The sequence below is a fragment of the Rutilus rutilus genome, assembly GCF_951802725.1.
Source record: "Rutilus rutilus genome assembly, chromosome: 15".
Lineage (NCBI taxonomy): Eukaryota > Metazoa > Chordata > Actinopteri > Cypriniformes > Leuciscidae > Rutilus > Rutilus rutilus.
In genome coordinates this window covers 24277845-24290693 of record NC_140220.1, presented here as the reverse complement: position 1 = coordinate 24290693, position 12849 = coordinate 24277845, and the positions used below count along the sequence as shown (strand labels likewise).

Here is a 12849-nt window from a genome sequence, read left to right as displayed (position 1 = left end):
TTAGAACCACGTCATTGACCCCTCTATTACCCCAGGCTTTGGTTAGAGTCACTGATTTCCAAACGTTTCAAATGGTCCAAAAACAGCTTAAAGCCAATAGTCAACAAGTCATTAGTTAATATTTGGATTTGAAGATCAAACCCCTACAGGTGCCCTTTGTAAATCACACACATCTTTACAGTACTTCCACGTGAATCAAGTGGCAATCATCAGTTTGCAAATCAAATTCTGTTCATGTGAGATTCAGGCTGAGTTATGATTGGTCAGTGTTAATCTAAAGGGATGGGTCTTATCTTACTTTAGCCAATGAGCTCGGTTTCTTCTTGCCCCAGGAGCCAGTAAGAAAAGAGACCTGTGACTCGCTGGGAGACTTTGAATCCTCCTGTATTTGCATCTAAAGAGATAAACTTCAGTTGTATTCAGTGACTGCCACTAAAGAATTTTTGCGGCAGACGCTGCACCCAAATCACACCAGAGGCTGAAGCGCAAAGATTGAGCAAAGTGAAAGTGTGTGTGTGTGTGTGTGTGTTTGGGGTGAGTTGAGGCAAGCTGAAACTAGAGTGCCAAAAATATAGATCTAGCACTAGAGACAGAATAACACCTTTATACTCCAAGGATCAGCTCTTAAAATAGCCCACTGCACAGATTCTAGCCTGAAAGAGAAGCCAGGAAGCTCAAAAATGTGTGTCATTGCGTTTCTGTGTGTTTGTTTTGTGTTTACGGTCCGTAACCATCCGAATATGGATTTTCAGAAAGGAGCACAAAGCAGATGGAGGAGTACAGAAGATCTGTGTGAGAGTGAGAGACTCTCACTCCAATTCAGACCACCAGAAGCAAGCCAGACAGTGACTTTCCATAATGATAGAAAAACAAAATAATAATGTAGCAGAGTCACATCATGAAATAAAAAAAATCATCAGATTCCTATTAGTTGATTAACTGAAACACTGAAGTTGAAGTGTGCAACAGACTTAAGAGTCTAGGCCATTATTGTAATTTTGAGAATGATGGTATCAGCTCACCTTCTTGATGTCCTCGATGCATTTGATGATGTAGTTCCTCTTGATGGTTTCTTTGACGGCGTACGCGTCGCTGAGGATGGTCAGGTGTTCTTCCAGGGCCTGCTGCACTAGACTGGTAGGTAAGGTGGGGAGATGCGCCAACTCCCACAATACCTCCAACACCTGACAAACCACAAAAAACACAGATACTGTTCATTTTTTGTCACGCTTCGAAGTCACTTATGTTCAACAAAGCTGCAATTATTTGATAAAAAAATTCAGAGATATTGTGAAATAATATTACAATTAAAAATGTCTTGTTTTCTATTTGAATATATTTTAAAATTTAATTTATTTCTGTGATCAAAGCTGAATTTTCAGCATCATTGCTCCATTCTTCTTCAGTGTCACATGATCCTTCAGAAATCATTCTATGAATGATTCATTCATTCACTAATATGATGATTCAGGATTGTTTGATTAACAGTAAGAAAACAGAATGTTCTAACAGTATTTATAAAAGTATTATTATTATATATTTTTTTAAATCAGACTGACTTACAACTTTTGAACGGTAGTGTAGGTGGTAGCATATTAAATGGTAAGTAGAATATTAAAATCTATTGTCAAAAATAACTTTAACCAGGTTTAACCAGAACACATTCAAGTGGCATGTGAAAGTGAAAAAAAGTGCAAGGTGCGCAAAACGTTTTCGGGTTTAACCCTTCATCAGTGCCATGTGTTTCCAAGCATACACCTGCGCTCATTTACAAGCGTATTACCATAATCATTATAATACACCGGACACTGATTTTACCACCATATAGAAAAAAAAAAAAAAAAAAATCCCATAATCTATTCAAAGCTTTCAAAATTCAAAAAAGCATTCCATAAATATTCACATAATATAAATATTCACATAATATATATATACACTGCTCAAAAAAATAAAGGGAACACTTAAACAACACAATGTAACTCCAAGTCAATCACACTTCTGTGAAATCAAACTGTCCACTTAGGAAGCAACACTGACTGACAATCAATTTCACATGCTGTTGTGCAAATGGAATAGACAATAGGTGGAAGTTATAGGCAATAAGCAAGACACCCCCAATAAAGGAGTGGTTCTGCAGGTGGTGACCACAGACCACTTCTCAGTTCCTATGCTTTCTGGCTGATGTTTTGGTCACTTTTGAATGCTGGCGGTGCTTTCACTCTAGTGGTAGCATGAGACGGAGTCTACAACCCACACAAGTGGCTCAGGTATTGCAGCTCATCCAGAATGGCACATCAATGCGAGCTGTGGCAAGAAGGTTTGCTGTGTCTGTCAGCGTAGTGTCCAGAGCATGGATGCACAACCAGGAGACAGGCCAGTACATCAGGAGACGTGGAGGAGGCCGTAGGAGGGCAACAACCCAGCAGCAGGACCGCTACTAACGCCTTTGTGCAAGGAGGAGCAGGAGGAGCACTGCCAGAGCCCTGCAAAATGACCTCCAGCAGGCCACAAATGTGCATGTGTCTGCTCAAACGGTCAGAAACAGACTCCATGAGGGTGGTATGAGGGCCCGACGTCCACAGGTGGGGGTTGTGCTTACAGCTCAACACCGTGCAGGACGCTTGGCATTTGCCATCACAGATGTTGCAGGCAGCAGAACGTTCTCCACGGCGTCTCCAGACTCTGTCACGTCTGTCACATGTGCTCAGTGTGAACCTGCTTTCATCTGTGAAGAGCACAGGGCGCCAGTGGCGAATTTGCCAATATTGGTGTTCTATGGCAAATGCCAAGCGTCCTGCACGGTGTTGGGCTGTAAGCACAACCCCCACCTGTGGACGTCGGGCCCTCATACCACCCTCATGGAGTCTGTTTCTGACCGTTTGAGCAGACACATGCACATTTGTGGCCTGCTGGAGGTCATTTTGCAGGGCTCTGGCAGTGTTCCTCCTGCTCCTCCTTGCACAAAGGCAGAGGTAGCGGTCCTGCTGCTGGGTTGTTGCCCTCCTACGGCCTCCTCCACGTCTCCTGATGTACTGGCCTGTCTCCTGGTAGCGCCTCCATGCTCTGGACACTACGCTGACAGACACAGCAAACCTTCTTGCCACAGCTTGCATTGATGTGCCATTCTGGATGAGCTGCACTACCTGAGCCACTTGTGTGGGTTGTAGACTCCGTCTCATGCTACCACTAGAGTGAAAGCACCGCCAGCATTCAAAAGTGACCAAAACATCAGCCAGAAAGCATAGGAACTGAGAAGTGGTCTGTGGTCACCACCTGCAGAACCACTCCTTTATTGGGGGTGTCTTGCTTATTGCCTATAACTTCCACCTATTGTCTATTCCATTTGCACAACAGCATGTGAAATTGATTGTCAATCAGTGTTGCTTCCTAAGTGGACAGTTTGATTTCACAGAAGTGCGATTGACTTGGAGTTACATTGTGTTGTTTAAGTGTTCCCTTTATTTTTTTGAGCAGTGTATATATATATATATATATATATATATATATATATATATTATGTGAATATATATATATTATGTGAATATATATATATATATATATATATATATATCATACAATTCTTATCAGTAATAACATTTATCTAATATAATACACAGGCAGTTTGGGTTTAAAAAAACAGATGAATAGAATATTGATGTATTTCAACCTTGTGCAGTATTTTGTTTCTGTACATTTTATATTTATATTCCTACATTTTATGATTTGAAATGTAAATCAATTCTTAATGTTAAACTGTAAATCAGTGCAGTGCAATAATAAGAAACTTTCACTAGCTTCAACAATTCTACTTCAATCACAGCCGTTCGCATTTCCGCAGAGCAGCTTATCAACAGCTAGGCAGGTTCAAAGCTCAACTTTCAGGTGTGGGACAGAAATACACATGCAGTTTAATTCTGACGACACACACCTTTCCTGTGGTTGCCTCGGAGCGAGCCTCCCTGCCGATCCGTCCAATCAGACTCAGAAGCTTCTGTCTCACGCGGTCACTCTCCACCTCCCAGCTCTGAAAAACACACAGGGTTAAAGTCAAAAACACAGTTTAAAAAGATGAAAGAGTCCAAAGGAAGATGGACAAGACCTTCTGTATGAGGACGAAGAGGTGGCTGAGCTGGTCAAAGTTGAACTTGACTGCAGCAGCGGCGATGATGGTGTGGATGTTCTCTATCACAGTGGAGGACTGACCAGCCTGTACACAAAATAGGATACAACTTTAAACTTTTTGCTCATATATAACCAAACTACATGAACTTAAATTTAATGGCAATTTTTTTATAAAAAAAAGCTATATATATCAAAGAAAATACTGTATACCGTATAATATAATAAAATATAATATAATATAATTAAATGCGTTTTAGCCTTTCATTAACACATCAACAGCGTTTTGGGGCCGATCTCAATCATGCGACAGCGCTGAAAAAAAAAAACAGCGCTGGGAGATCCAGTGAGAAAGCGTTTGGATTCTCAACAGTATTAATAACATCACTGTAAGGCCTACTGAGAAGCAGAAAATATTTTTCTGTTAAAAACCACAGATATCAGAACAAACAGCGCTGACGTTGAAACCACAAGAAACATTGTGCCATGAACGAACAACTATAGAAGGTTTTTCACCAGGGATTTAAAGGTATAGCGGAGGATTTTCTTTTTCCGGGTGGATCATCAAGACTATTGGTCCTCCTAAGTGTCAATCATTCTGGTGATATGTTTACGTAAGGCCGTCGTACGTGCTCGTGCACACGATTCACACGATGGCGTGCGCTCAAAACACAGGTTGGGCTTCCCACTGATGCCTCAGTCGCGAAGTTTCTACTTGACAGGTAAAGTTTAGCATGCTATTTGGAGAAATCCATTTAAAATCACTGCTAGTAAAAGTAAATGTAAGCTATGATTAGCTCGTGCATGCTCTCTCGTGCACACGTTTAATAGGCGTTCCCTCTCGGGAGCAGGTAGAGTGTTGCGCATGTGCATTTTTTAAAAAAGTAGAGAGGGCGGTTCTTTTCTAAAATTCGGGAAAATCCTCCGCTATACCTTTAATGTAGTAAAGCTAACTGTAACCATGATTGTGGCAGAAATGGTTGAATGTTTTTACATTATTCATTTCAGGGTTTGTACAACCTGTTGAGAGAGAAATTCAAGCACTTTTCAAAGGACTTTCAAGTGCGTCACACTTTTTCCAGCACTTAAAGCTCTTAAAATGATAGTTAGTTATTTTGATATATTACACTTGGTGGCAAACAAACACTTATCTAAAAATAAAAAGATATGAAATGACCACTATAACCAATAGATGGTGGGTAAAGTATGTCACATAGGGTCATGACTCATGAAAAACAAAAACTTTAACAAAGCACTCATTTTATAATCACTGAAGCTGTTGGTCAGTTCAGTAAGCTACTACTGAAGAACAAATGTACATTTAAGAGTAGAATATTTCCATTTTTCACTATAAAAATTAGGTCTTTGAGTGGTACTGTTGTTAATAAAGGTTAATTTGATCTGCATCTCAACTCAAGTACAGTGCTTTACTGTCAGATGTGCATTTCCAAGAAATAAACATGTTATATTATTAGTAACTGCACTTAGTACATCAAGTTAAACTAAATGATGTAGTCCTTTTGTTATGAATTAAATCTCAGGATTGTTCAGCTTCATTTCCATCCTGAAAATCAATAGGAAAGCAGATGAACGCCAACTGAAATGCTCTCCATTCATTTAGTTCTTATTCAAAAAGAAATTTTAGAGCATTCTGTGCAGAATATTTCTGAGAATCAATGTCAGAAGTTCATGCAGCTTTGAGGGAGCACAGAGTTGATGAATATCTATAAAAGCTTACCTGTATTTTCCATATTTTGGAGAGTTCATCTAATGAGAGCTTACTGCCCAACAGCTCAATGATTCCCTTTATTCTGTCACAGTACTGGGCTTGGTCAATGTTTCCTACAGCACAGAAAGAGAAAGAGAGAGAGAGAGAGAGAGAGAGAGACATTGAAATATTTTACTTATTTTATTCGTTCTTAAAACTTTAAAAAATAACTTCAAAAACAAAAACAAACTCACAAAAACATTTTATATTGCACTCTCAAAAAAATTAGAAACTAGATCCATTATAACCCCACAGATGTAAAAAACCCTTAAAGTTATTCATCTGTAAATAAAAAATAAATAAAAAAATTATTTTTTTTGTTTTACCCTGAACTTTACAATCATTAACTTTACATTAACTTTAGCTTGATTTTTTTTTTTACAGAGCAACCCAAGAACCACACAGAAGAATTGAAAAGGAAAATGACAAACAAAATCCTTATGAAAATAAAACTGATGATTTCTGTCATTCCACAAAAAAAAGAACATATACTGAGGACATTTAGAACGATAAGCAAAAGAGGGCGAGAGCGCAAGTGAAAGAGAAAGTTGGCAAAGAGGCATAGAAAAATGAAAGTAAAACAAAATAAAATGAAAGGAAGAAGTAAAGAGAAAGTTAAACCAAATAAAGGCATTAAAGTGAAAGAGAAGAGCAAAAGAGAAAGAGAGAAAAAAAAAAAAAAGAGTGTCATAAGAAATGCAAACAGAACAAAGAGAGAAAAGACAATGAGGCAGTGTTAAATGAAGACCATTGAATAAAGAGATGATGACACAAATGAGTGGGTGAGGTGAAAAGACTTTAGGCACAAAGCAACAGTTTGAGATTCTGGCTTCTGAACACTTTAACACATTGATGATTTGCTTAGTGTGAAAGTGTGAACCCCCATATACACAAGGCACGTCATAGAGCCGTATTTAAGGGACTGTATTACATGCTTTTGTAGTATTCTATACTGTAGCAATCACTTATGAAATTAGTCTCGAATTCTTTCACCAGAAACAGTGATAATTACAATATTAGATGTGTATTTTCCACCTTCTCATTGACACTTTTTAAACAGGCTGTAACCTTAAGATATGAATATGTTAATGTCCTCCTTGTGATTGGCTAACCTCTTTGCATATCAAATTAAAGACTACATCCCTGCAAAATGACTGAATATCGAATAAGCATAAATATATAAATGTGGGAAGTTTGGAATGCTAAATTATATCTACATTGTAGACTAAATACAGAGTTATTTTAGCATCATTAAAATACTATTACAGTTTTGTTAATATTTGTTAAGATTTAATATTTTCTGTTTTCACTTTTGTGTTTTGTAATTTTTATCAGTTTAAAATCTATACTGCATTTATTTTTTACAAAAGTCTATATTGCATTTATACATTTTTATTTATTAGTTTTAGTTATTCTAGTACTTCAACAAACTAAGAGAAAATTAGGAATGTTGCCTCAACAACTAGCTAAAATAGCTTTTTTTTTTATGGGTTTAGTTTTAGATAATGATAATAACCCTGACTAAATTTCATCTCAAAACTTTATCTAAAAAACCCTGTTTTCTTTATTATTTCCCCTGTGTGGTAAAACATCATGAAACCAAAGATTAACAGGCCCAATATGGGTTTGATATGAGCTTAACTGTTAATATGTTAAACTGGATCAGGGAACTTCTTACCTTCCAAAGCTATTGAGAGGACAGAGTTTTCTACAAGCCAATCCAGGAGTCGGTCTGTGTCAATGGCGTTCTTCACAGTCTTGGATACTGTGCTTTCCTCAATGAGTTTGGTGACCTATCAGAGCACAGAGCCGTCAACATGAGGGAAGAACTCCGGCGTGAACTTTAAGCACTAATATGTAGAAAGGAATTTGAACCTCTTTGAGGGAGTTCATTTTGGCACTGAAGTGGGGCGTCTTGAGCATTCGGAGTAGGATGTCCAACCGAAGGTCATCCACGACGTTTACCAGCTCCCGCTGGAAACGCATGCAGAGGAGCTTAATAGCTGACAAGAGCTCTGGAATACTCACCAAACGCTTTAGAGAGAAAGAGACGTATATAAAAGAGAGAAAGTCAAAGTCGACCATTACAGAAATTTTAAATGGGATGATCATTTTAATAGATTTAAAACAACCTGAAGAACACAGCAAAACCAGTGCGAATAAGCAACATAACATTTTTCAAAGAATTATTCACAACACTATTGCTTTCAACTTTTGTTGCCCATCTGTCATTGGTCAGTCAAGCAGATAGTCCCGCCCCAAACTCACGCCATTGGTCAGGTCAATGTTACGGTGTTACTAGCTATTTTGATAATACAACTGAGCCACAAGAGCTACATTTTTGTGGGGGGTAAACCTATAAAATATATTTAAACTAAACAAAATACAAAAATTTCAGCTTTAAAGGGGTCATCGGATGCCCATTTTCCACAAGTTGGAATGATTATTTAGGGTCTTCATGTAAAGTTTGTAACATACTTTGGTTAAAATTCCTCAATGGTTGTGTAAAACAACACCCTTTTTACCTCCTCAAAAACAGTTCTGTTCACAGCGACCCGTTTCGGTGCATGTCTCTTTAAATGATAATGAGTAACTGCTCACCCCACCCTTCTCTTCCATGGGGCATGTTGACACAAGACACGTAAAGTGCTGCTTTGGCGGACAGTATACTAATGGCAGAGGGCGGAAATATGCTAATACGGGACAGTCCGTCAGTGGTTGTGGGTGGAGCATGAGCAATATGACATCATACTGCTCAGAAAATCCAAACGGTTTAGGCTTTTTGAAGACTAAAAGAAAAGGAGTGAATGGATTTTTTTCATTGTGGTTGTGTCCACACACTGCAAAGACACATTTATATGCAAACACCATATAAAAGTGAAATTTGCATCCGATGACCCCTTTAAAGCAGTGAAAATCTCACACTACTGCAAACCAAAGTGAACAAAGCATGCAGGTTCCTCACCTTGTCTTTCAGGTCTTTCTCCTCCAGGTTCTGCACATATGTTATCATCTTATGGATGACTGGGTCCAGCATGGGCTACAAAATGCAAAAAAAACAACCACTTTAAGCTAAAGATCACATGACAGTGTCCTTGATATTTCTCTGATAATTGTCCATAAACATGTTTATTCAAATTTATACTCTGATTCAATATCACTATCAAAACTACATTATTAACACTAAGGTTCAACTATACTTGAAATAAAACTATGAAATAATGTACAGTCAGCCGTCTATCTATCTATCTATCTATCTATCTATCTATCTATCTGCATTTCTGACAGGACCTTTTTTAATTGGTGTCTTAAAAAACAGCAAAAGATGTTTTACAAAGTAACTATTTAAACTACAAAGATTATTTAATTGGAAAAACTAGCTTATCTACATTAAAAAACTTAAATTAGTCTAACTAGATAAAAAATACCTAGATAAACCATTAACTGACTTGACCATGGACCAATCAGAATCAAGTATTCCAGGGATCCGTGTAACAAAGTGAGAACAGATCAGTTGTGGAAACACTCACCTGTACTAGGCTGGAGTTGAGGTATTCTGCACACACACCGAGCGGCTGAACCAGGGCTGATACACACTGAGGAAACACACACACACACTGAATATTACCACAAAAACAAATCAGTGATGAAACATCAAATAAATTTTTTTTTTCACCTGTTAAAAGCAAAATGTGTCTCTAAGCTGGAAACAAGACATGGCAACAAGGGCTGAAAAAACTCTTAAAGGGATAGTTTGACAAAAAAAAAAAAAAAAATCAAACTATCTCTGTAGATCAACTTTCGTTGTATGGAAAAGAGCCATGAGAAGATTCTTTAAAATTTCAGCATACACATTTAGAATGACATGGGGGTGAGCAAATGATGACAAAATTTCCCTTTTTAGGTGAAGTATCCCTTTAAAGCAGAGATCTTCAATACTGCTCCTGGAGGGTCACTGTCCTGCAGAGTTTAGTTTCAACCCTAAAATAGCACACCTGAATCAGCTCATCAGGATCGCTTGGCGAATAATACAAAGGCAGGTGTGCTGAAGCAGGTTGGAACGAAACTCTGCAGGACAGTGGCCCTCCAGAAACAGGATTGAAGACCTCGGACTTAAAGGGGTAGTTCACCCCAAAATACAATTTCTGTCATTAATTACTCACCCTCATATCGTTTCAAACCTGTAAGACCTTCGTTCATCTTCGAAACACAAATTAAGATATTTTTAAGAGCTTTCTGAACCAGCAATAGGCTTTCAAGGCCCAGAAAGGTAGTAAAGACATCGTTGTTTGTTTTTTGCACACAAAAAGTATTCTTGTCGCTTCATAACATTAAAGTTGAACCACTGCAGTCACATGGACTATTTTAACGATGTCTTTACTACCTTTCTGGGCCTTGAAAGTTGCAATGACGTTGCTGCCTATGGCTGGTTCAGAATCCTCTCGGATATCATAAAAAATATTTTTATTTCAGTCCCGAAGATGAACGAAGGTCTTGCGGGTTTGGAACGACATGAGGATGAGTATTTAATGATAGAATTTTCATTTTGGAAAATGAACTTCCCTTTCACATGGCTACTCAGATGCACCAGATTAAATCCTGAGCCATAATTACAAAATCAGGGAATTTTATATAACATTTCTCTGCTGGCCTACATCTCTTTAGAGCTATTTGCCAACAGAGAGTCAGCACAGATGAATCACTCCTCTGTTCAGCATCTAATGACTTCTCATCCATTAGAGAGAGAATGAATCAGTCCAGTCAGTGGAGGAGAGAAGACAGCATCCTTCTCTTGTCTTCTTGCTTTAATTGACTCGTACCCTCACTACGAATTAAACGGTTACTGTAGCAGGGCATCCCTTTATGTCTGAGATTAAAAACCAAGCTGGCGATGAACCAGCGGAGTTTCCTTTACGTGCCACAGCAGGTCGTATGTGCCCCTGAAAAGAATTTCCCTCCCTACGGTCGCCTCAAACTTCCTGTTCCTGTGTTAAGGCCATTAATATGCAAATCCTAAATCAAAGCATCTTTTCCCTGTCGCCAGCTCTATCTCTCAGCCCTGGCACCCAGATCATGCTAATGCCCACCTTCAAAAGACAAGCGGGCGGAACCAAAAACAAGGCGGCTTCACAGCTCCAAGACAAGGGGGAGCATTTACACGCTTGCACTAAAGGGGAGAGCGGACACCTCTTCTGCTAAAAATAAGGAAGCTGTCAAACATTATGAGCATCTATCTGTCTGTCTCAGACCAGATTAGATACTTTTCTGAGGGGTTATTTAAAAAAAAAAAAACACACACATGGAAGGACACTTTTAAACAAAACAGAATAAACCAAACCCAAATCACAGCGAGTTGACCATCCTGTCTATCACTACCATCTATCAGTTTCATCTATTCTCCTGCCTGACTATTGAAACATTATTAGCTTGTGTTTGAGGGCTGCGCGGTAGAACTATTTGACATTATCCCACTACCTCACTTCTTATTGTTTTTTTTTCAGACAACTGCATTACCTCAGAGGGCTTGATGAGCAATTCTGTTAGTGTGTATATTAATAATTGGCCTGAATGCTCTTTTTTCTGCCCATAGGAATGTGGCATCACATTTTCCCTCTCATCCCCCTGCTCTCGTCTCTTTCTCGCTGTCTGCTGTGTGTAGGATGCTCTCCGTGATGGTGAGAAACATCCTGAGCTCTTTAGCACACACGCTATAATAGAATCTGCCCTCGTTCAACTCTCTCTCTCTCTCTCTCTCTCTCTCTCTCTCTCTCTCTCTCTCTCTCTCTCTCTCTCTCTCTCTCTCTCTCTCTCTCTCTCTCATAACTGCCTCTCTTCATTCAGGCTCTTCTTCACTCTGTTGACCTGATGACACATGAATTAGCCATTCATTTCTTTGCCATTCCATTATTATACTAAACAAGAGTTTTCAACCCGGAGATGACCAGTCCTGCTCATTTCTGGGATATCTAACCTCGTAGCCTGTCTCTTTTACATTTAAGGTGTGGTACAAGGTTATTTTGCATTTTCAAGTACGGTTTAATTTTAAAGTGCCCCCATTATGCTTTTTTTTTGGATATTACCTTTCATGTAGTGTGTAATATAGGTCCTGTAGGGTATAATATATGTGAATTGTAAAAGGTCTGCAAAGTTTCAATCATTTATCATGATACATTTATGATAAATTCGATTCTGAACTGCCTGAAACGAGTCGTCAGTAATTCCAGTCTTACTTCCTGCACAAACCTACCTAGGTTTGTAACAAATTTACATAATGCCTGTCTATGGTCTTGATTGACAGCCTGCGAACAGAGTCTACTTTGACCCTCAAACACTGTAGTTGTAACTGAGTTTAGTTTGTGTTGTCGACAAGTTGAGAAGAGACCATTTTCACTTTGCAAGCACTTCCAAAGGATGAGAATTCAGGGCTCGATTGGATACGGTAAAACTGACGCCATCGTTACTGTTCGTGTTACTGTGTATCAAGCGTTGAGGAATCTTAATCCAGAGCTGAAATTCAGATACGGCAATGGTTTCAGACACGCATTGCAAGTGATAGACCAATCACAACAGACTGTGCCACCTGACCAATCAGAGCAGAGTAGGCTCTCGCAAAAGGAGGGGCTTAGAAAGACCGAATCCTTTATCGATCCGAGAGGTGATGCTGCAATGTATATTATGAGAAAATTTAAGTGTTTTTGACCTTGAATTCATGTAAACCTATTGTAGGAGACGTCCAAAACAAAATTAGGAACTTAATAATAGGGGCACTTTGAAACTATTTTCAAAGTTTCTTTACAATCCAGTTTAGTTTTAGTCCGTTATGGTAATGGTTTTCATAGTTGCGGTTTATTTCCATTTTGTGTTTTACACATTTACATATGTATTAAGCTTTTCGTATTTGTAGTTAAAAAACAGTTGAGGAAATAACAGAACATCGGCAAAGATTAGATTTACATTTGAGG

General features: G+C 38.5%; 1 protein-coding gene across 4 annotated transcripts in view; it reads right to left on the bottom strand.

Moving 5' to 3' along the window:
• usp24 (ubiquitin specific peptidase 24) overlaps positions 1–12849 on the bottom strand; it is a 65738-nt gene that overhangs the window by 36084 nt on the left and 16805 nt on the right. For 2 of the 4 annotated variants that reach the window (XM_084432481.1, XM_084432482.1), the window contains exons 8-16: positions 9418–9483; positions 8853–8927; positions 7763–7921; positions 7566–7680; positions 5858–5961; positions 4100–4207; positions 3929–4024; positions 1023–1184; positions 299–394 (exon numbers count right to left, since the gene is read on the bottom strand). In XM_084432481.1, coding sequence (XP_084288607.1) covers positions 299–394; positions 1023–1184; positions 3929–4024; positions 4100–4207; positions 5858–5961; positions 7566–7680; positions 7763–7921; positions 8853–8927; positions 9418–9483 — 981 coding nt within the window. The remainder of the gene's footprint in view (positions 1–298; positions 395–1022; positions 1185–3928; positions 4025–4099; positions 4208–5857; positions 5962–7565; positions 7681–7762; positions 7922–8852; positions 8928–9417; positions 9484–12849) is intronic. The other 2 variants (XM_084432483.1, XM_084432484.1) reach the window with 1 other exon arrangement.